The sequence below is a fragment of the Brachycentrus maculatus genome, unplaced genomic scaffold (genome assembly GCF_059751285.1).
Source record: "Brachycentrus maculatus isolate JH-2025_06_01 unplaced genomic scaffold, ASM5975128v1 h1tg000269l, whole genome shotgun sequence".
NCBI lineage: Eukaryota > Metazoa > Arthropoda > Insecta > Trichoptera > Brachycentridae > Brachycentrus > Brachycentrus maculatus.
The window spans coordinates 914,577-937,157 of record NW_028281020.1 but is presented as its reverse complement, the minus strand read 5'-3'; the positions used below and the strand labels follow the sequence as shown (position 1 = coordinate 937,157).

Sequence of the window (22,581 nt, the reverse complement as noted above, 5' to 3'; positions counted from 1 at the left end):
AAATAAAATAAATAACAACAACATATTGAACTCAGTAAAAATAGTACAAAAACCATAATTAAAGTTATTTTGAAAAAAAAACATAAATCCAACAAAATTATTATTTAAAAAATTTCAAATCCCAAATTTAGAATCCATTTATTAAAAAACCGCAATTTTTCAAATACTTAAGGGTGAAACTATTTAAATTTAACAAAAAATTTATCATCGAGATTCTCAAACGATTTTTCTACTCCAAAATGCAACACCAAGCAATTTCAGCAAAACTTCAAATATTTGGCAATTAAACATTTCAATGAACTCCCTAAAGAAATAAAAAAATAGATGATATAAAAACACTTAAGAAAAAAATTAAAGCTCTCTACATTTAAATCTTGAAAAAATATAGAAAAAAAACTATTATATCTTTTATTATATAACATTTAACCACGAGTGTAAGTCCCTCTCCAAGCACAAGAGCACAGTCTCTTTTATGGAGAGGCACAGCGAATCGAAATATGAAAGTTCTCTTTATGTATAAATGAATCAAATATATTATGTTATAAATGAAAATGAAAACATATCAAATGAATAAAAAAATAATAAAAAAAATTGTTAATATATTGTAAATATAAAAAAAAATTGATTAGATATTGAAATATGATTATTGTGGTTTACCATATAAAACTAACCATCATACTGCTTCTCTGAAGGGGTAGGCATAGGGAAGAGAAAGCAACACCAATCTGTGTTGGCACACGATCTTCGCCCCTTCCACGTTTATGCATCTCATTACACACACGCCGATTATTCAGACTGATCACTTGAAAGTTTTTGAAATGCTTGACCATGCTAAGTTTGCATATTTATATTATTATGATCTTACGTGGTGGCAGATAGATGATCAGTAATATTTCGCTATTATTTTGACTTTGGTTTAGTATATATAAGTATAACTAGGTAGCTCTCATGTGACTGATTTCTAAGAGAGAGAAATCTAGAATGCCCTTGCCAGACTACGCAGCTATCACCAATGTATCACCAACATACCCACATTCCTAACATATAAATAATATATATTTATATATATATATAGATATATATATATATATATATATATATATATATATATATATATATATATATATATATATATATATATATATATATATATATATATATATATATGTATATATATATATATATATATATATATATATATATATATATATAAATTTAAATATAAATATAGATTGTCAATCTGAGATGTAGAAATGGAATATATTTTAAAAGATACAAATGATGTGATTGAAGGGGCTTTGGGTAGGTACTTGGAGTTGCAGAACCGTATACACAATGTTATATTACCTCAATATCGTATAAGTTTACGTCAGAAAAGCTAGCGTTAAGGTATAAAAACAAATTTTATATAAAAATACGATATCAAAAAAATATATATATTTTTCATGAAAGGTATAGGAAAAGTTCCCATCCGAACCTTAAAGATTCCGCGTATTTGAACAATAAGTTGCTCAGTGCGGGGTCTGCTTCGCCCGGGGTGCATATCTACTTGAAAATGAATAATTCATACCAAGCCCCAAGAGGGTTAGACGGGTTCATTCAAGGTTTCTATAAAGTAAACAAAATTTGCCTCAAAGTGGATGAGCACAAATATACATGAGATTTTTTCGCGACTGAACATGTGTTATCTTATGCAAACGTATGCTTTTCATGGATTGGGGAATTAATGAAAATATTTTCTTACTGACTGAAACAACAAACATACGGCTTATGTTACTTGTATCTAGCTTTGCAAGCTTTGATGCTTGTTGTACATATTTGAGATGTGATTTTTCAAAAGGGTTGATTTCCATTTATAGTCGTTTTAAGAGGCTAGAAAAAATACGGTTTGGGCCACCTGCGCCTTTATGATGGTCAATAACTCACTGTTATATAAAATACTTACTTCATCTTCTTTCATCCCTATCCGTTTAATCCTCACAGTGCATTGGATATCGTATAGGATCAACGCGGTGTTATCTAGAACGTTCATATATGTTTTTAAAAATAAAACTAAAACATTTTTTTAACCACTTTAATTTGTGGTATTTTTTTCTTCAATTGCTTCAATTTCTTTTTTCAATTTTCGATTTCAATTTCTTCAAGCAACGTGCCATCTTCAGGGATGGATATATTTTATACTATAAAGTATGAAATATTCATAAATAGGTAAAAAGGAATATTTCACAGATCAAATTTTGGGTTTTCCTTCCCTGAAAAAAAATGCATGAAAACTATTGTACGAGAAAACATAAAAACTAAACCTTTAAAATATACGAAAACCTTTAAAGAAATATGATTTATGACTTTAAAATCATGGGACTAATATTTCGTTTTGTATTTTCAGAATATCCTGGATAAATTTAATCCAGGAGCCCGGCAGATGATAACAGCCGGGAAAGCCTACCTGAAGGCTCTACATGGTAAGTCTTTTTTTATTAATGCAATTTTAAACATGAAACACAATTTTAAGTGATTACATTCCAAGATTTTTATCGATACCTTAGAAGTGACGAATAATCTGTCGAGATAAAAAAAAACAAAAGTTAAAGAATTAATAAGCCTTATCACTTTTATTGGTAGGTTTAAGTGATCACCTTATACAGCTCAAAAATCACCATTATACCCAAGATTAAACAACCGTATTTATGTTTTGAAAAAGAATATTCATTTGACAGTGATCCATTATGAACTTCTTGATGGGTAAAATCCATTATCTGGGCATAACGATTTCAACATATTAAAAATACTATTTTATTATAATAACAATACTTCAATAACTTGATGTTCATTTATTTTTACAATCGATTCTGTTTCTAAGATTTAAAAATAAAAGAAGAAAATGGATAGTGATTAAATAATAACACAATTTTAAAAGATGTATAATCAAAATATATGTAAGTAAACTAAACAATTTAAAGATGTTGAATTCAATAATTGTTGAGAATTAAGAGTGACGAAAAATAATTTAAAAAAAACGTTAATCTGTGCGAAATACACATTGATTTTACGTTCGTAAAACTTATGTACGAGTATAAAAGTAATTTATTACATCTGTGAAAATTTATGTTTGATTGTTTGTGTGTTCATGCACACATACATAAATAGCTTAGTAGAATGTATTGCCACAAAATTTCTCATCTTTGCTCGGGATTCAGTCAATTTCACGACGATGACGCACCCTATTACATATTACAGAATGAAGCTTTCTAAACTTTGAAATATAGAAGCCTTTTGGATCTCAATAAGTTTGTAAAACACTTTTTTAATTTCAGTTTTTAAACACTAACTCATTATCTGAAAACTTGAATTATGGAATACATAAAAAAGTTCTTTTATGTTTATGCTTGGGTAACCAAATTATTTTGGTTGAGCCAGAAAAATATTTTTGATAGAAAAGAAAAGAGACAGGGTTGAGAAACTGACCACAATGCTTTTATATCATGTTTATAAGGGATTATTGTATGGTGGAATATAAATAAATTTACTTTACAACATTTTGAGTGTGTCCAAATACTTGTTCACAAAATCTGGATTATCTCCAATTACAGGAGTTATTTTCATATTTTTTTTTTTTTTTTTTTTTTTTTGACATCTCATCAAAGATGAAGAAGAATATGGAAGTCTGGGCATTTACGGGGCTTACGACCGTCATAGGCTGGTTTAAGTGATCACTTTACACACGTGTAACATTCACCAATTCTACCCATTATTGACAACCACACTACTCAAATTCTTGGAAGTTCTATATATATGAACCAATTTAGAAACCTTGTTCATGAATCACTAGAACTTCACTAGAGACATCTATTGGTGAGATGTAAAGAAGCTTTTTATTAAGCAGAAACTCTTATATTAGTATGTGAGATCCGAATCCTGGATTATAATCACACACATGAGAAACGCCAGAAAATACCATTTTCATTTTTATTATTAAGCATATAATTTGACCAGATAATTTATTTACAACATTTTGAGTGTGTCCAAATACTTGTTCACAAAATCTGGATTATCTCCAATTACAGGAGTTATTTTCATATATATTTTTTTTTTTTTTTTTTTTTTTTTTTTTTTTTTTTTATCTCACCAATAGATGTCTCTAGTGAAGTTCTAGTGATTCATGAACAAGGTTTCTAAATTGGTTCATATATATAGAACTTCCAAGAATTTGAGTAGTGTGGTTGTCAATAATGGGTAGAATTGGTGAATGTTACACGTGTGTAAAGTGATCACTTAAACCAGCCTATGACGGTCGTAAGCCCCGTAAATGCCCAGACTTCCATATTCTTCTTCATCTTTGATGAGATGTCAAAAAAAAAAAAAAAAAAAAAAAATATAAATTTACTTTTGTGTTTATGTCGGGTTGTGGTCCCGTGGTTAGTGCCGTGGACTCTTAAGTCAGAGTTTCTGGGTTCGAACCCACTCTACCACAAATTGATACCTATTTCTAATACTGAACCAATTAGGCTCCCATAAATAGTATGAAATTGAAATATTTGTGTAAATAAAAAAAACACGAATATTTTTTTTCAACATATACTGCAATAATTTAATAAAAATAATAACACCCTTATCCGCACCCCAATGGTGCATAGGGCACTGTGTCATACAAACGCAGTGTTATCTTGATCGTTTACACATGAAGGAAAGGTGATCGGGCCTCCGCTTCAGGTACCAGTCCAGGGTGATATTGAATAAATATGATAATTTACAATTTTCAAATTTACAATAATAATTTACAAAACATTTTTAATATGTTGCTGGAATGAGGTCAGATTTTTTTTAGGATTCTTAGCAAAGTTATCGGAATATAAAGAAACCATTTCAAATCTGACATTACAATTGTGTTTTTTCTTTGGACTATAATAATTTGTTGTATTACTGAAATGAAAGCTTAAAAGAATTTCGGAAACAGATACCTTCACGTGCTTTACGATTAGATATTCTTGCATTAATTCAATATTTTTATCATGTGGATAGCAGTAAAAATATCAAAAATTATGTTGTTAGGTAATACATAAAAAATTAAACAAGGTTATTGGATTGAATTCTACATTATTTCCTTTTTCTCGTATATGATAAAATGTAGCGCGTTTCATCTTATTAAGACATAATCAAACACACCAAACACATTACATTGAGTGGTTGATAAAAGCGTCACATATTATCATATATATGTAAATAAAAGTAGAATTTAATCCATAAATTTGTTTAATTTTGGATATATTACCCAAAAATTTAAAATTGAATTCTACCAACTGTCTGCAGTTACGATAAATAAAAATTATGTTGTATCCGGAAAAGGGTCTTTTTAGGCATTCATACACTCACGCAGTACCTTTTGAGGGCCGTTGGTAGCATTATTGGTTAATCACTCGTGAAATGCAAAAGTGGCGGGATCAATAAACGTACTCCATTTACGATGCGAGTGGATGAATTATGTGGATATCAGCTACTTAAGGTGTCGTCGGTGGGGCGATAATATTCATCGTCGTCTCGATCAAAATTGCTTCAATTTATTACAGGAGTTTCAGTTTGAATTTATACGGGTTATTTTTTTCACGTTTTTATTTTTATTTGTAAAAATGGAAATCAATCGTAAACGGGTGTAATCAAATGTTTTTTATTAATATTTGCACAAAAAATCAATAATTGATTTTTTTATTTTTAAACGGGCTATAAAGCTATAATTTTAATTATGTCAGAAGAAGAAAAACTTATTTATGGCATAAAAATGTTTTATTTTTTTACTTTTTATTTATTGATAAAATTTCAAATATATGTACCTATGTATAGGAATTTACTCAGTTATTATTTCATATTCTTGAGATTAAAGATATTAGTTTGAGAGATTTAAAGAAAAATGAAACTTTTCGCATCATATTTCATTTCAACATGTTAATACACTTGCAAATAAGTTTTAAGTACAAGGTGTAAATTAAAAAAAAAAAAAGATTATTCTTTTTAAACAAATATTTTATAATATCGATGCATAGATTTAAACAAATTTCAGTAAAAAATGCAACAAAATTACTAACTATTGTAATTAATTAACAGTTGTTATCTGTAAAACTTGAAGTGCTTGGCAAATAAAATTTAACAAATAATTTATTCTAAGGGTGACAAAACGAAAAATAAATTGTACGTCGCGCAAATAAAGGGCGGCTTCCGTTCTCGGTGCTTTGGGGTAAAACGAAGATTTATATCGAGAACCCTCGTGAAATGAGACCCCAAAAATTAAATTCGTGGACAAGCATGTCCGCTCCCTTCTATTTCATAATAATCTACCCACTGTTATCTTTTTCAACCATAACGAAAACAAAATAAAATGCTAAAAAGTTTCAGTACTTCATCAAAATGAGCATTTTAAAGCGAACGGACATGGGGAAAATTCATAATTTCGTACAATTAAAAATATATTTTGCATTGGATCATGTCACTGAAATCCGCGGGCTTTTATTCAGAAACCTGAAACGAAAAATACGTTTGAATATTCAAGAGAATTTCATTAAAATTATTCCGTTTCAGATGTTTGTACATTCGTAATTTTTTTGTTGTATAATAAATAAAATACACATGGACATATCATTGTTTCCACGCTTGGTTTAATAGTGAAAATCTTTATGAATTTTATAATATGGTCAACTTATTTTTCATATATTTGTTTTGAATATGGTTTTACATAAAATAACTTGCTTCTTCATCAATCTGTGTCGAATTCATCTAAAAGCATTTTAGTAATTTTATTATTTATTTATTTACGTAACTTCTTGATCAGAATACATGTAATTTGCAAGCTCATAGCTTAGCAGCAATATCTTCCAACCCACCAAAAGCCTAGAGAAAATCTACGTGATGGATGGGCCATTATCTAAAAGGTATATTAAGTTTAAATCAAGATATTTAGTTGCATTGGGATTGTGGAGAATATTGTAAATAAGGAATAGAAATTAACTGTTTGTTATATAATAAATGACAAACTACCATGGATCTAAGTTCATGTTTTATATTTTGTGTAAACAAAGTCTAACCGCTTAAACGGAAAAGGGAATCACCGAAGATTGCTATGACGAGAATGAAAAGTGTTTTCTACTGAAAAAACACAAAGTGATAGACCATATATGAGAGGTACATAATCCTTCATGAAGGTATTATCATCAGATTTAAGTATCTACAAAAGTATATTGTATATTCTTATGACTATTACAGAATTTTATGAATCACAACATTGGTTTCATGGTGTACAATTTACATTGTTTATTTTCGTCATAAAATTACATTATTCTTATGTTACAATCTGCCCTTTGAGATTCATCAGTGTTTGGTTGGCTGTAATCGTAATATCCTTTTAATTGCCGAAGAATGTGTTGGGATTTGGCACTTTGGTGTTATAGTACAGAGAAGTCGGTATAAGGAATTACTGTAGGTCGTTAAGGCAGGCTAGATTATGGTTTATGGGAGTATTTATTCAGAGCAAAGCTGAATGGAATTATCTCGAATGTTAATTCTACCCTCTAGTGCATTCTTTTGTAGACACGATATTTTTTTTCATTTATTGATTCTGCCGTCACTTTGTGGTAATAGCTTTACATTTTTAATTTTAATTTTACGAATAAATAAACCATCCCGCTGCTTCTCCGCAAGGTTAGGCGGAGAGAATAGAACACCACACCTATCTGTCTTTGCTCGCAATCTTCGCCTCTTCAACATTCATACATCTTCTCATACATATGTACACGCTGATTTTTCTGACTCTTGACCCGACCGCTTTCAAGTATTTGAAAAACTTGATCATGCCATTTTTTTTCGGTCTTCTTCTGCTTCCATTGACAACTAAATTCACCTAATAAATTTGTTAAACTTTCCTTTCTTCACTCTTTCGATTCACATGCCCAAACCATCTTAACACACCTTTCTTTATTTTAATTTCACTCTTTCTACTAATTTATTGGGACACGTGTTTCGATGCATTCAGCATTACTATCAAACACTGTAGGTGAAATTTAGTTCAAATTTTATAGTTTTGCTTTCAAGACGTTGAAGTATGGGGAGATGGTAGAAACAGTTATTTTTTTATTTTTTTATCAGTCACTATATTGTAGTGTCCATATTTCTACTCCGTATTTTGACATCCCTTTAATTTTGTTTTTTTTTTTTTTCTTCCTTTTAAGATAAACGATTTGAAAAATAAATAAATGCTCTTTTTATAAAAGTGGATAGATTTATGCCCTTGATTTTCATTCTTGTAAGATGATAAATATTTACAAACGTCCCTGAAAATTTATTGCAGGGTTGATTTCATACATTGTAAATCAGGTTAGGTAAATTTTCTTGAAAAAAATGTTTGTTGAAACAAAAGTGACATATAATACAAAACTTTTCTGTTCCCTATCTATCCATGTGATAGATATATGTCACTGCAACGATGCGGTATTAACTTGATCGTGATTATATGTATATGGCGATATATGCTTGACGGTATGTTAATGACGTAAGTGAAGGAACAAAGGGTAAAGGACATTAGGATATGAGGTAGTGTGAGGTACGAAAGAAAAGGAAAATAGGAACAATGGCTTGGGCACTCAGAGTTGCATGCTGGTACTCGTTCTAGCTTTTGTAAGTTATGCACTGCTAATAGGTATAAGTTTGTTAGAATCAATCAACAAAAACATGGATGACTAATAATGTTAAATGAATGTAGAATATATAAAAAATGTTTCAATAAACTTGTGTTATCTAACGATATCGTATTTATATGAGTATATTAAAATATTTTTACAGATAAAATTTAAACTCAATTGCTGATATTTTTTGTGACTTAAATCTGTATTGTAAGATAAGCTCTGCCATAACTTTTTGATAGTAAATATTTCGTTTTTAAATGCCAAAATTTTATAAATACGAAAATGACAAAAAATTGTTTAATTGGGAATATAAGAATACGTTGAGCAAAGATGATCTTTTACGTATGTTTTATACAGTTTCGGGGCCTAAAATCGACAATCGGAATGGGATACCTTATCCGTTATTATGTCTCCCCTCTCCCATTAAGAGCTACTGACTTACCTTTACTTCCTGGAGCTTTAAGCTTTGCAGTAAATGAGCTTGAATCTCTGGACGATAGTAAGAACTAACGGCGGCTCGCTTTGGAGACGGTTTCTCTAATAAAAAGTTCATATCTCCACAACCAAAGCAAACTTGTAAAATGTAACGGTGATGAAAATCAAGTTTTCGTTAGATGATTGATGATTGAATGATTGAATGATGAAAAATTAGAGAGGCCTAAAATAACACAGTACGCTTGCAATTTCGGCTTTGAAGGAAAATATTTTTTTATTATTTGTGGACTGTATATTTACGTCACGACTGCTTCAACTTGTTTTATTCACTTATAAACTCTCTCACCCAAATGACAGGCATCTTAAGACTGATCTGTCTCGGAAATCTACTAGTCTGTCGATGTTTTGTCATGATGTGAAAGGGTTATTGGTTAATACAGCAAGTGAAAAGGTTATCATCACACAATATTAAAAAAGACAAATCATTTCTCTTTTCGATTGAGTTCACTATTTTTCGTTAATAAGTGATCGGTTTTTATTATAACTTACAGTCAACACCAGTTAATAATATCATACATATATTATCTAATACATGTTTATATTTCTATCATAAGAGGTTAGTGAGATTCGTTTCGACTTAATTGAGAAATATTTTTTTTAATTACATGCTTCAAATAGCATTTCGAATGAAAACTTCTCATTTGACTTTTTCTAATCTGATCGAAATACCAATTTATTTAACATACTCGTATTACATAGTATAATATTTATTTGAAACATTCTACTTTTGCTCTCGAATTTACTTTATTTATGTATTTTTTCCTTTGTCTTTGAAAATCCACTATACACCGACATATTTCTTTCTTTACAAACACATTATAATTTTGTCATCACGTGCGTGAAGGCATTATTCATTCCGTCAAAAATATTTATTCTCGCTTTCTTTCCGAAAAACCTATAACGAAACATCTTCCATTTATTATTGCATTTTTCCTTGCCTTGTTTTGCTGTTTCTCATTTTCCCCGCCCGCCACGAAGCATTATAATAAACAATTTCAACATCCATTTAGGCCTACCCCCGAAAACAGGAACTGAACTGAAAACCCTCGCTACACTTCTAAGGCGATTCGGTAACCTTATTTACGGTTATAACCGCTATCTTCTGCTCCTTACATGTGGCCAAAATGCTGCAGGTAGTCGTCTCAGGCCTGCGAGGATGCGCAAGACGGAGATTAATATGTATTGTATTCTGTTGTTTTTCCGGTTGTGAGAAAAGGACCCGTTACATAATAAACTTATTCCCTTAACCCTGTGTAAACTAGGTGGATAGATATTTTGTACATCAAAAGCATTGTTTAACTATGTTGTATGGTAACATAACACTCTCCTTATCATTAATCGTTCATTTTGTGTAATACCGCTTAAAAATATCAACCTTGTGTAAACTAGGTGAATAGATATTTTGTATATCAAAGCATTGTTTAACTTTGTGGTATGGTAACATAATACTCTCCTAATCATTCATCATTTACTTTGTGTGATACCACTTAAAAACGTAAACTCTGTGTAAACTAGGTGAATACCTACATATTTCATATCGCTCACTCCTTTCAAGAACGTCATAAATCAAAAAACTTGATTTTTCAGAACGTTTTTAAAGTTTAAAAACATAACGCAATGTATTAAAAATTAATATCAAGCCACTTATTGGACTTTTTACTGTGCAGCAGATCTTTTCAGGTAAAACCTGAAGGATTATTCTCCATTTGAAAAATATTTAGTTTATTTAAAAAAATAATTAAACAATACCTTTTCTTCAAAATGCAAAAACAACACTTTCTGCCCTGTAGCGGGTAAATATTAAGTTAAAAATATGCTGCTTTTACTGGGATATAGTACATTTTTTGGACATTCTGAAAACATGCACAACTGAAAATTGATAATTTTTGATTTTTGACGTTCTTGAAAGGAGTGAGCGATATGTCAAAAGCATTGTTTTACTTTGTGGTATGGTAACATAATACTCTCCTTATCATTCATAGTTCATTTTGTGTAATACCACTTAAAAATATCAAAAATTTCGTGTACTAAAAGCATTTTTAATGTCCACAATTTAATATGATTTCATTAATGTTGATCGAAAAGTTTATTTTATATATTCCTTAATTCAGTTAATTATAACGGTTGTTTTTTTTTTGCTTCCATCTCATTTTCTCTTATATTATCCTTTATTTATTGCAATTGCAACGTTTTTTATGTTTGTTATAGCTTAAATCACTTGTAAACGATTGGAGGCTTATAAAAGGTTTTTAACGTTGTAGTACGGTAATATAACACTCTCCTGATCATTCATTATTCACTTTGTGTAAAATCACCTAAAAACACAACTTCATGAGTACCGGTTTCAGAAAAACAATTCCATCATCAGGTCAAATGTGAAATTGTTACGTTTTTTAATTTTTTATAAAAAAATAATTATAATTTGAAAGAGATGGAAGAAACATTAAAAAAGTAAAAAATTAAATACTCTTTTTTTTTAATATTTGATCATGCACCATTGCAACATGTAAAGTATAATAAAATCGATTTTAACATTTTTAGAAAACCAACCATACAGACAACGTATCTCATCATACTACTACCACTATTGAGTGGCGTGACTCAATCATGGGTAGAATAGTGAACGTTACACGTGTATAAAGTGTATTGTGTAAATAACTCCCAAGTTTCAACAATCTTTATTCAGAGATATCTTTATTCATTTTACACACACACACACACACACACACACACACACACACACACACACACACACACACACACACGCACACACACACACGCACACACACACACACACACTACACGCACGCACGCATGCACGCACGCACGCACGCACGCACGCACGCACGCACGCACGCACGCACGCACACATTCATTCATTTGCTATATCTACACTAAATATTTTGTACTAATCTTTATGTTTCTGTCGTTAACTATAATTGGCTTGTTTAATGTTTATCTTTTAATTTTTTTGTTTTACATATGTTGCTGTAATTAACCCTATTTTTTTAAAGTGGACAAACCCATTCGTGAACAAAGATTTGGACACACTCAAAATAATTGAGTTCTTGAATTTTCTAATTAATAAGTCCAATTACCAAGTTTCCGTTCAAATTATATATGCACATAGTGGTTAGCCATTCCCTCACTTCCATGGAGGTCTACTTTGAGCTTTGAGAGGCTTCTGCGTTTTCTAAGACGTTTCTAGGAAAAGTTTTAATCAGAAGCTATGGTGAACATTAAACCTTACAGCCCCCCAACGGTATACCGAATGTTATTTCGTTAAACTCATCTACCTAATGCAGCTGTTTAAATAATAAAATAAAAATGCTCTTTTGTAATTTGGTTAGGGAATCAGCGGATTTATTTATTCAAGATATCTTTCGATATAATAATAATGAAAATATTTTTTATAAATATCAAACTTTATTTTTGGTACTATTTTCTAATTGTTAGCCACACCTTGCCATATTTAGGGATGGATAAGTACTAAACATAAAAAAGAGAAGTATTCATAGTACTAATTATTAGTATTAACTTATAGTACTAACATATGAAATCATAGTACTAACTATGAAATGTACCTAAGTATGAATATATCTCTGTGTTAACTACGTTAAGTACTTATACATCCCTGAAGATGATAAGGTGGTTGTCAAAACTGGCAACGGGTATAGACATACGTAAATAAAATTTCTATATAAGTAATCAAATATATTCTTTTGATTATCAATTACATAGTGACATTGTGGATCCATCTATTATTTTCTATCAATTTTTCAATTTATGTTGTTTTGTGTTATTTTAAATTATTTATTTAATTTACTTATTTAATTAACCACTTAATTTAAAATTCAACATTTGGGTTTATTAAAAAAAAATTCATTAATTGAAATTTACAATTCAATAATGTATTTACTCGTCAATTCAAATATCAGAATAAAACTTTGTTATTAAACCTTTTTCAATATTGTTTTATTGACCACGGACAGGGTTTCCTCGACCACCATCATCTGACATTCATAGTAATGTCATGATGACTAATCTAATGATGTCGGTAACGACGAAATCCTGTCGCTGGTAAATAATTAAAAGTTATTTTTTCTGAATTTGCTGAACATATATTAAATAACAATCATGTTTTTAATTTTAAAAATGGCATTGAAGTACTACATCCTAATAAAAAAGTAAATCCATTGCATAATTTAGAGATTTTGGAAATTCAAAAAGTCATAAAACAAAATTTACATATTATTGATAATCAATTAAATTTGAGTAACAGTCCTATTTTTTATATTTTTCCAATTTCTATTCCTAAAATTTCTGCACAGTAGGTTTTCGTGTGTGTTCTCCACTTTACGTATGCGTGCGCAGCTTCATACTGTTTTTGGATGATTCCATTAGTTGTCATTTGGGGTTGCTATGCAATGAATAATAAAAATAACATTTAGGATTTTTACGGAGTGTTTGGAAGTTTTTTGGTAAGAGTATTTTAATGTTTTTGAATTAAAATAAACCCTGATGATGACAAGGTTCTTGTCGAAGCCGGTAGGTTAAATTGTATTTTTAAAAAAAAGTGGTTATAACAAAGTTATTCAATTTTATAAAGGTTAATTAAATATTCTCAATATTATTAATATTTAAAGCATTTACTTTGTGGTTAGTCATTTTTACTTTTTTTTTCAAAAATGTTAATAAAATTAGTATATAACCACTCACCGAGATTTTTATGTTTACCGGTTTCAACGATTATCCTGACGAAGAGACGGGTACGTCTCGAAACCGGTAGACATAGAAATCTCGGTGAGTGGTTATATACTAATTTTATTAACATTTTTGTAAAAAAATAAATAAGTTAATAAAATATTCAACTCTTATAAAAAATGCAGTTTTACCGAACAATTTCTGTTAAACCGAACTAAATAAAATTCAGATGTCGTTTTATATTATATAAAAATCAATGTAAGAATTATTCTTCACAGTACGATAAATATTACATCTATTCAGGCGTGGAAGGGGAGGATCGTGTGATATAATGTTCTGTTTACAAAAGGGATGAACCAGGATCACATAATGTCAACACATTACCTGAATTTCACACAACTGCACTCCGTTCACCCTCTCTACGTGTCCACAAAGGCCACGGTAAGGGATGCAGATTAGACACAACCCCCCATTTTCATTGCATACGGTGACACCAATTATCATTTAAAAATAAAAAATTCTAGTAATTTTTTTTAAAAAGCTTGATTTACTAAATAAAATAAATCAATCGTAAAAATTATCAAAATTTCCATATTCAATTTATTCCAAAAATAATATATAATATATATGTATTTTGAAAAATGTAAATAAAATTTCATTTAGATAGGTACCACCGCCTGTGTCAATTTTACAATTACTTTATTTTCTTTATTTTAAATTATTTTGCATTACATGACATAAATTCAGATACAATTTTTTTTTTAATAAAATATAAATATAAATACAAAAAAGATCCCACAAAGGCATGGCCTGTGTGTGGGTATACAATATAATTTACGTCATAGTAAAGGGTATAATGGTTTAGGTATTATAAGAAGAACTACATAAAATACAAAATAGTGTTAATATAAAATACAAAAAAATACTTGAGTATCAGAAAACAATTTAAAAAAAAAATTAAAAACTTAAAAACATTAAAAGGATGAAAAAGTAAAAAGTAAAAAGTTAGCAAGCATGTACTACAATAAAAAGGAGCTTTAATCTTAAAATGCATAAAATATTTAAAGTAATTTAGTTATTTGATTCTATTAAATTCTATTATATATATATAAGTTTATGAAATGATATTTAACTGTATCTTCTGTGATTTGTATTCGACAAGTACTGACAATGAAAATTATATGTTTCGACGATGAACAGATAATTATTATAATTTTCGAGTCTGGTTTCGGTAAAGTTTGTATATAAACTTGCTTGTTTCGTTCGTCCCGATGCCTTTCTGGGTAAATTACGTCACAATTACCCTGTATATCGCCAAACTCTCGACACATTTCCACTTGTGTAATGGTCGCCGTTATTCAAGCCTCGGTCGCCTTCCATCCCTGCCCCCCTCGCCTGCCGCCCCGCCCCCCGGCCCACCCTCGGGGGGAGGAGTCAACCCCCTGCAGAAAATGCAAATGCAAATCCCGCGCAAGTTTTTGTCGTGCCCGAAAGTGTCGTGTAAACAGGGTACGATGATGTCACCGGCGATTTACTAGATAATGTTGTGTCTCCCGTTATATATGCTAATTTTATTGGCGTCGAGTTAATTTAATTACCAGTCTTAAACCAAATTCTTTATTATAATGCTATCAATATTGAGATATTGGTATAAGCCTTTTTTTAAATATTTTTTAAAAATATTTATTTACTATATATTGAATTAAACAAACAGTAGATTCAACGATTAAAATAATTCATAAATTCTAAATTTTTGCTTAACTTATAAGCTTAGCTTATTTATTATAACTATTCTTTCTTCTAACCCTTATCGGCACCCAACGTGAATAAGGCACTACATCACATGGATGTAGTGTTATCTTGATCCGTAATTTCACGAAGGCAAGGTGATCGGTGATGTGCTTCTTGCACCCAGGGTGTTATGAAAAATATATAAAAGTGTAAATCACTTATATTATTTTTACTCCCTTTGGAATCAAACCAAGGACAGCCAACATGATAGCCACTACACTATGGAGGTGGATAGTTTTTATTAATTAAAACATTTTATTGATATTTCTTTATAAATGACGTGGAATTTGGACGTTTGGGTGTTTACAGGGCTAACGATATGTCATATGCTGGTTTCAATGAAAAAAACGGAACAAAAAAATTAAGAGGCAAATGTAGAACAGAAGAAAACCGAGGTTAACTTGCTACGGTTAAGCACTTGAAAGTGGTCAGGTTAGAAGTATGAATAATCGGCGGGTATGTATGAGAAGATGCATGACTTGGAGAAGTGAAGTATATTTTTACACTCCAATAAGCTTTCATTTCTATTTTAATCTTTTTTAAAAAAAAACAGGTATTAGTTTATCGAACCTGTGTGAATAGGGATTAACATCATTAAGCGGTTTTCCTCATTAGTTCGGTCTGTTAAGGCGAATATTATGCAATTTGAGTTCCCAACAAACAGAATTGCACTCAACTTTGATATTGGCTTTGGGAATAAACCGTTTGCAGATGGGAATTATTCATGAACGAAATTAACTCGACCAATAGTGTGTATCAGAGGAACTAAATATTGTTTTTAAAATCGTACGGCTTTGAAATTTATTTTGGTAAATCAATTACTGTGAAATGAAAATTGGTCAAATGATGCTTCATACTTCTTGTAAACAACAATTAAATACGCTCTGGTTAAAATTAAACTATATTTTTTTCTTTGGCCATTCACTCCAAAAGACATTTTAATTCACATCATAATTACGTTAACAAGTATTTGGACACACTCAAAATGTTGTGAGTAAAAATAACTTGTCAGATTGTAAGCTGCATAAATTTAAAATTTTCTTTTCAGGCGTTTCCCAGTATGTAAAAATAATCCGGGGTTCGGATCTTGCAAACAAATAAAAGGGCCTTTGCTTAATAAAAGCTTTTATAATCCAAAATTCATGGCTGCCAAGAACTCATGTGTAAAAGTCATGAAATCAATGATATTTAGGTGTTTGAAATTTTGAAAAGTGTAGTTGGCAATCATTTGTAGAATATTGCATGTGTGTAATGTGATCACTAAACCAGCTTACGATAGGTCAAAAGCCCTGTTAAAACCCATACTTTCATATTCTTCTTCATCTTTGTTAATATGTCAAAATGTAATAATACATATCTTAATTGAATCAAATTTCATTATTCCTGAATTCCGTGACAAACAATTCCGAAAACCCATTTCTCGACAGTGACGAGTTTTCCTTCAGTATTGTTAATTTGATTTATGTTTAACGATAACATAACCACAGTTGCGTACACAGAATTTATATTCTGCCTGCAACGTAAAGAGGGTTTGTTCCGGGGGTGGACTGGAGGCTTTTCTTCAGAAATAAGACGACCCCTGTTGGCTGTGACAATACTGCAAGGGTAGGAAAGATGGAAGGGATAATGTGTTCTACAACGTGTAAGGATTCATTATTTGGACTTGCCATTAATTTACATAGCACCACAAAAAAACATTTTTTAAATTAAAGTTTTACCACTGTTTCTTTAAATCTATAGTGACACGTGTTTCGATGCATTTAACGTCATTTTTAAATGATGTTTGAAAATGATGCGGAATCTTTCGAAAGATGTGTCAGAATAAAACTATAATTTGAATGGATAGATATTACTACAAAGTGACTGCCGAATCAATTATAAAACAAAAAATGCATTACTGATTCGTATTGAATTTTTATTGTTGAAATCGTTTCAACTTTGAATGAAAAATTTAATTATTAAAACAATAAATGCGTAGCATACATTAGAATGTCATCGTCTATGTGATAAAATTATTTTAAATTTTGATTAGAAAAATGTATCATATTTTGTCGAAGGAAATGAAGTTATTAAAAACAAGATAGGTTTGCATCGAAACATTGTCTTAAAAACATTTTTCTGTATCTATTTACTCTACTTTTACAGTAAAACATTTATGATTGAACGAAAACGTTGTATTTTTTGTCAGTTGTGATACAAAATATTTTTTTTTTATATACGGCCCAAAGATACAAAAAAGGTTTTCCCTTAATACATACATGCATTTCTTGCGAAAAAGTGGCAGAAGTTTTTACTTTGTGATGTGGTAAATACAGCAAGTACTACACTTTTAATTTATTTTAAATTGTTTATTTATTTTATTTTTGAATAAGATTTTTTTTTATTTCACATAAAAGGTCGTAGTTTGTTGGAATTTAAAATTTCAACAAAAGTATTATCTTAGGCAATCAAAACATATGTTCATGACATACATATTTCTTGAACATTTTCAAAAACTTCTCGATATATATTTGTTCTATAGCAAAATGTAAATTATGATATTCAGTCAAAATTCACTAGCTGAATTTTTAAACCAATGTATTTTCTTATTGGAATTCTTCATAATATTTCTCTGATTTCAAAATGAGTAATTTATGATGTTGATTTTACCTCATTAAACATGAATTTTTAATTCAACTGAACATCCGAAACCGAAGATTTCATATAAAAGGGTTATGTTAGCATAAATAAACCATAATGTTGTTACAGCCAAACAAAAATATTTATTCAATAAATGTGTGCATATTAAAACATCTTTATTCGAACTTAATATCATGTTCAAACATTCACATGACTGGCGCCAACTGACGACATCCGGTCTTATGTCCAGTCGGATATTAGATACATTTCCAACGTCGAGGAACATAGATGGGAACTGACTTCCGGTTGGTGGTATTTTGAACAGAATAACCGGAAGCATCATGTTTTTCGCTAGAAAAGACTTTAATTGATATAAACATTAAGTTGTTTTTGTGACTTTTGTAATCAAGAAAAATTAATATTAATATTTAATTAAGTAGTTATTTCTTCGAAGTATAGCGTATTGGATTGCTTTGCTTCGCTTAAGTATTTAAAAGAATACAATAACTCTCAAACTATTATAATTTTTTTACGTTTTTTTCACATCTCAACATAGATGAAGAAGAATATGGAAGTCTGGACATTAACGGGGCTTACGATCGTCATAGGCTGGTTTAAGTGATCATTTACACACGTGTAACATTTACCAATTCTACCCATGATTGACAACCACATCACTAAATTTCGTAGATACATTGATCAAACTCGAAACACAATGTTTGATTTCACTAGAACTTCACTTGTGATATCTATGTTAGGATGAAGGAAGCTTTTTATTAATCAGAAACTCTTTAATTTGTATGAGGTTCGAATCCTTGAATATATATATATATATATATATATATATATATATATATATATATATATATATATATATATATATATATATATATATATATATATATATATATATATATATATATATATATATATATATATATATATATATATATATATATATATATATATATATATATATATATAAGAAAACATACTTAAAAAACGCTTAAAAACAAAACTCTCAATTTATTTTAGATTATAATTAGACCAGTTAATTTATTTACAACATTTTGAGTATATCCAAATACTTTTCACAAATCTGGAGTATCTCCAATTAGGAATTGTTTTTAAAATTATAAGCCCTGTAAATGCCCAGACTTCAATGTCCTTTTTCATCTATTTTGAGATGTTAAATTATTTTTTGGTTGTTTTATTAAATCATCTTTAATTACTATTTTGCTCACTCCATTTGAATGAGTTAATTTTACGTCATAATCTTCTGCCTGTAGAAATGACCCTAAAGAATGGTCCATTAAGTACTCACCATTGCAAGGGGTAAGAGCGACCCATCACGTCATGCCGTGATCGTCATACGTTAGGGAATTAACGTAATCGTGGGGTGGACGTATGTCGAAGGATACACGTACGTCAGGGGACGCTAGGTGGTAATATACAGCTCCTACGCATTAACATCTCTCGCCTCCCGTGATCACCATGAGGACAAATTACATGTGAGCTAAATGTGTTTTCGTTACTAATGCGAATTGTTCGTAAATCGGGTGATTAAAAGTTTAATAGTGTTTTCTGTGTCAAATTATTTGCTTCATTATTTGAGTTTAGACTAAGGACATCGTTTCAATTAAAGTATGAGCGTTTATTTTATAAGCGATCTTAGAATTCTCCGCTTAAGAACTTTCTGAGACATTAACGAATACCTTTCAGACATTTTACATGGATAAACAATGTTTTGATTGTTATTAAAACTATAACTCCGTTTTCAAATTATTAACAGACAGTTTCAAACAGTATTTGTCAGTTTAAAACCGCGTTAATCATATTATGTTGATACTTATGTATGGAAGTGAAGCATGGAGTTTGCAAAAAAAGATGAAAGTAGATTTAATGTTTTCCCCGCAGGGGTAGGCAGATAGAATATAACGCCACACCAATCTGTCTTCGCAAACAATTTTAGCTTGTTCCACGTGAATGCATCTCCATACACACACGCCAATTACCTGACCTGATCACGTTCTAGTATTTGAAGTACTTGATTTTGTCAAGTTTTCTTCGGTCTTCCTCCGCTTCTATTTCCAACCACATTCGCTTCATAAATTTGTTTTAGTATTATTATATCTCATAACACCTTTCATTATTTTATCGATAATGATCGATATCGATCTCATCCTTGCATTCTTTCCTCATATCACTATTTGAACATCTATCATACAATCGTCTAAGGGAACGCATTTCGACTACATTCAGTCTACTTTCATCATTCTTTTGACAACTCTTTGCTTTACTTTCATACAATAGTATTGGAACCAGGACTACATTGTGTACTACCAGTTAAGCTTTCGCTGAAATTTTTTTTTGGCTATAAACTGATTTCAGTACACCTTTCACTCTCCTTTCTATATTTTTATATAAATATTTTCATCCTTAGAAAACGTACTTCCCGAAAATACCAAATTATCTACCTGTTCGAAAATTTCCCCATTTACTACTATTTTACACGCAGATTCTTACAAATCAAATGTTTAATTTTGCTGCACATACATCTGGAAGAACGCATTTCGACTGCATTCAGTCTATTTTCATCCTTGCTTACGTTCATACTTTTATCATATCTTGTACATGTGTTAGAATTCAAATAGATAAATCTACTAGATTTTTTTCTAGTTAATTCTACTGGTCGTAATGCACGTCCACAGTAGGCACGTGTTTCCCACTAGATAAATGTGCCAGGAGCATGTACTGTTCCCGCCTGGAATACGGGATTCCATTAGTTCAACACACAGTTAAACTGAACTGCCCGTTAAACGGGTGAAAATATTGCTTGTTAAACGCTAGCGACGGGTTGATTGGGTAGTGGACGAAGACAATGGAATCGAAATACGTGACTAGCAAAACTAGACCACCGGCAGTTATAGGTAGTATTTTAAAATTAAGTAATTGTAAAACATGGATAAAGGCAGTCCATTCTGAGGCCTTGGGTTCGATTCCTCACTTTGTCACGACTATATTCCTATTGCACTGTTTTTGTATTTCTATTCTGCTACGTTAAGCACTATTGTCAATATAAATATTTTGATAATAGAAAAAACAATGAAAGAAATGGGTTCTGTAATTAATGTTTATTTTTTGTTATTTCATCATTAGGAAACGTTATTTTCATACGATTTTTTTTTTATCAAGCATTGAGTTTGTAGAATAACATGATGATTTAAATATAAAATTAACAATACTTAGTTGTGATACATAAGCCATTTTATTAATAAATATTAAGCGTTTTTTTTAAAACTCAGTATCTACTTAGAATCGTACATATATTTGGATAGCGATTTATTTTTTTCTTTTTATTTCAAATTAGTACTTATCGGCGGAACATAATACATGACTTATAATTATTACCAAGCAATTATAAAATACGAAGTGCCTGTTTTGAATCATACATACATTATTAGGACGATTAAAGTTTTTATTTTTATTTAAATCAGTACTCCGTGATGGTTCATCAATTATAATTTTCAAAATAGTTAGGCGATTTTTAAAACGTTGTAATTACGTAGAATGATATGACTACGCTTTGTCGAACTTTGAATATTATTAACCAACAATTTGCCTTTACTAGGATAAAAAAGTAATGTTTTCGAATAAAAAATGGAATAAATAACAAAAAAAGAAACCGGGGAATTTTAAGTCAATTTATGTTGCAAATAAGGTTCATAAAGTCTCCTCCAGAGCTTTGAATCGGCTCGTATAAAATTAAAACACTTGCATAAGATTATTTTGAGTTTTTGATTGTAAATAGGATTTGGTTCGAAAAACTTTAAATGTTCTCAACAGATGAAAATTAAACTTTGTTATATTTTAAGCTCAATGTCATGTTAGTGCATTTAATGATATTGAACTTGAAATATCTTAAGAAGCTTTTTGTAATAATTGTTTATATTTAAACATTGAATATTCGTACAACAATTCAAAGAAACATGCAAGAGATTTAATCTAGATCAAACGCTGTTGTTTTTTGCAAACAAATACGTTGCTGGGTGCTCTTCTTGGGAATTTAATAAGATTCGACTAAATGATCTATTGCGCGATGTCGTTTGGGAATGTTTTGATACTTCCGAATGTAATTGGATTTCGGCGGACATTTTCCCCACGGTGACCGGAAGTGTCCCCTCGAAACCTTTCTCCCCCAACATATTTAAATGCCGAATTAGAGACTGGCTCGTAAATTACAACGTTTGTATGTATGAACACCAATGGATTAACCCCTTCGAGCAGAACCAATATAATCTTAAATATT

The 22,581-nt window shown here is 30.1% G+C and overlaps 1 protein-coding gene across 1 annotated transcript in view; it reads left to right on the top strand.

Moving 5' to 3' along the window:
* IRSp53 (Insulin receptor substrate 53 kDa) overlaps positions 1-22,581 on the top strand; it is a 353,967-nt gene that overhangs the window by 206,644 nt on the left and 124,742 nt on the right. The window contains exon 4 of the mRNA XM_088266488.1: positions 2,387-2,462. Coding sequence (XP_088122614.1) covers positions 2,387-2,462 — 76 coding nt within the window. The remainder of the gene's footprint in view (positions 1-2,386; positions 2,463-22,581) is intronic.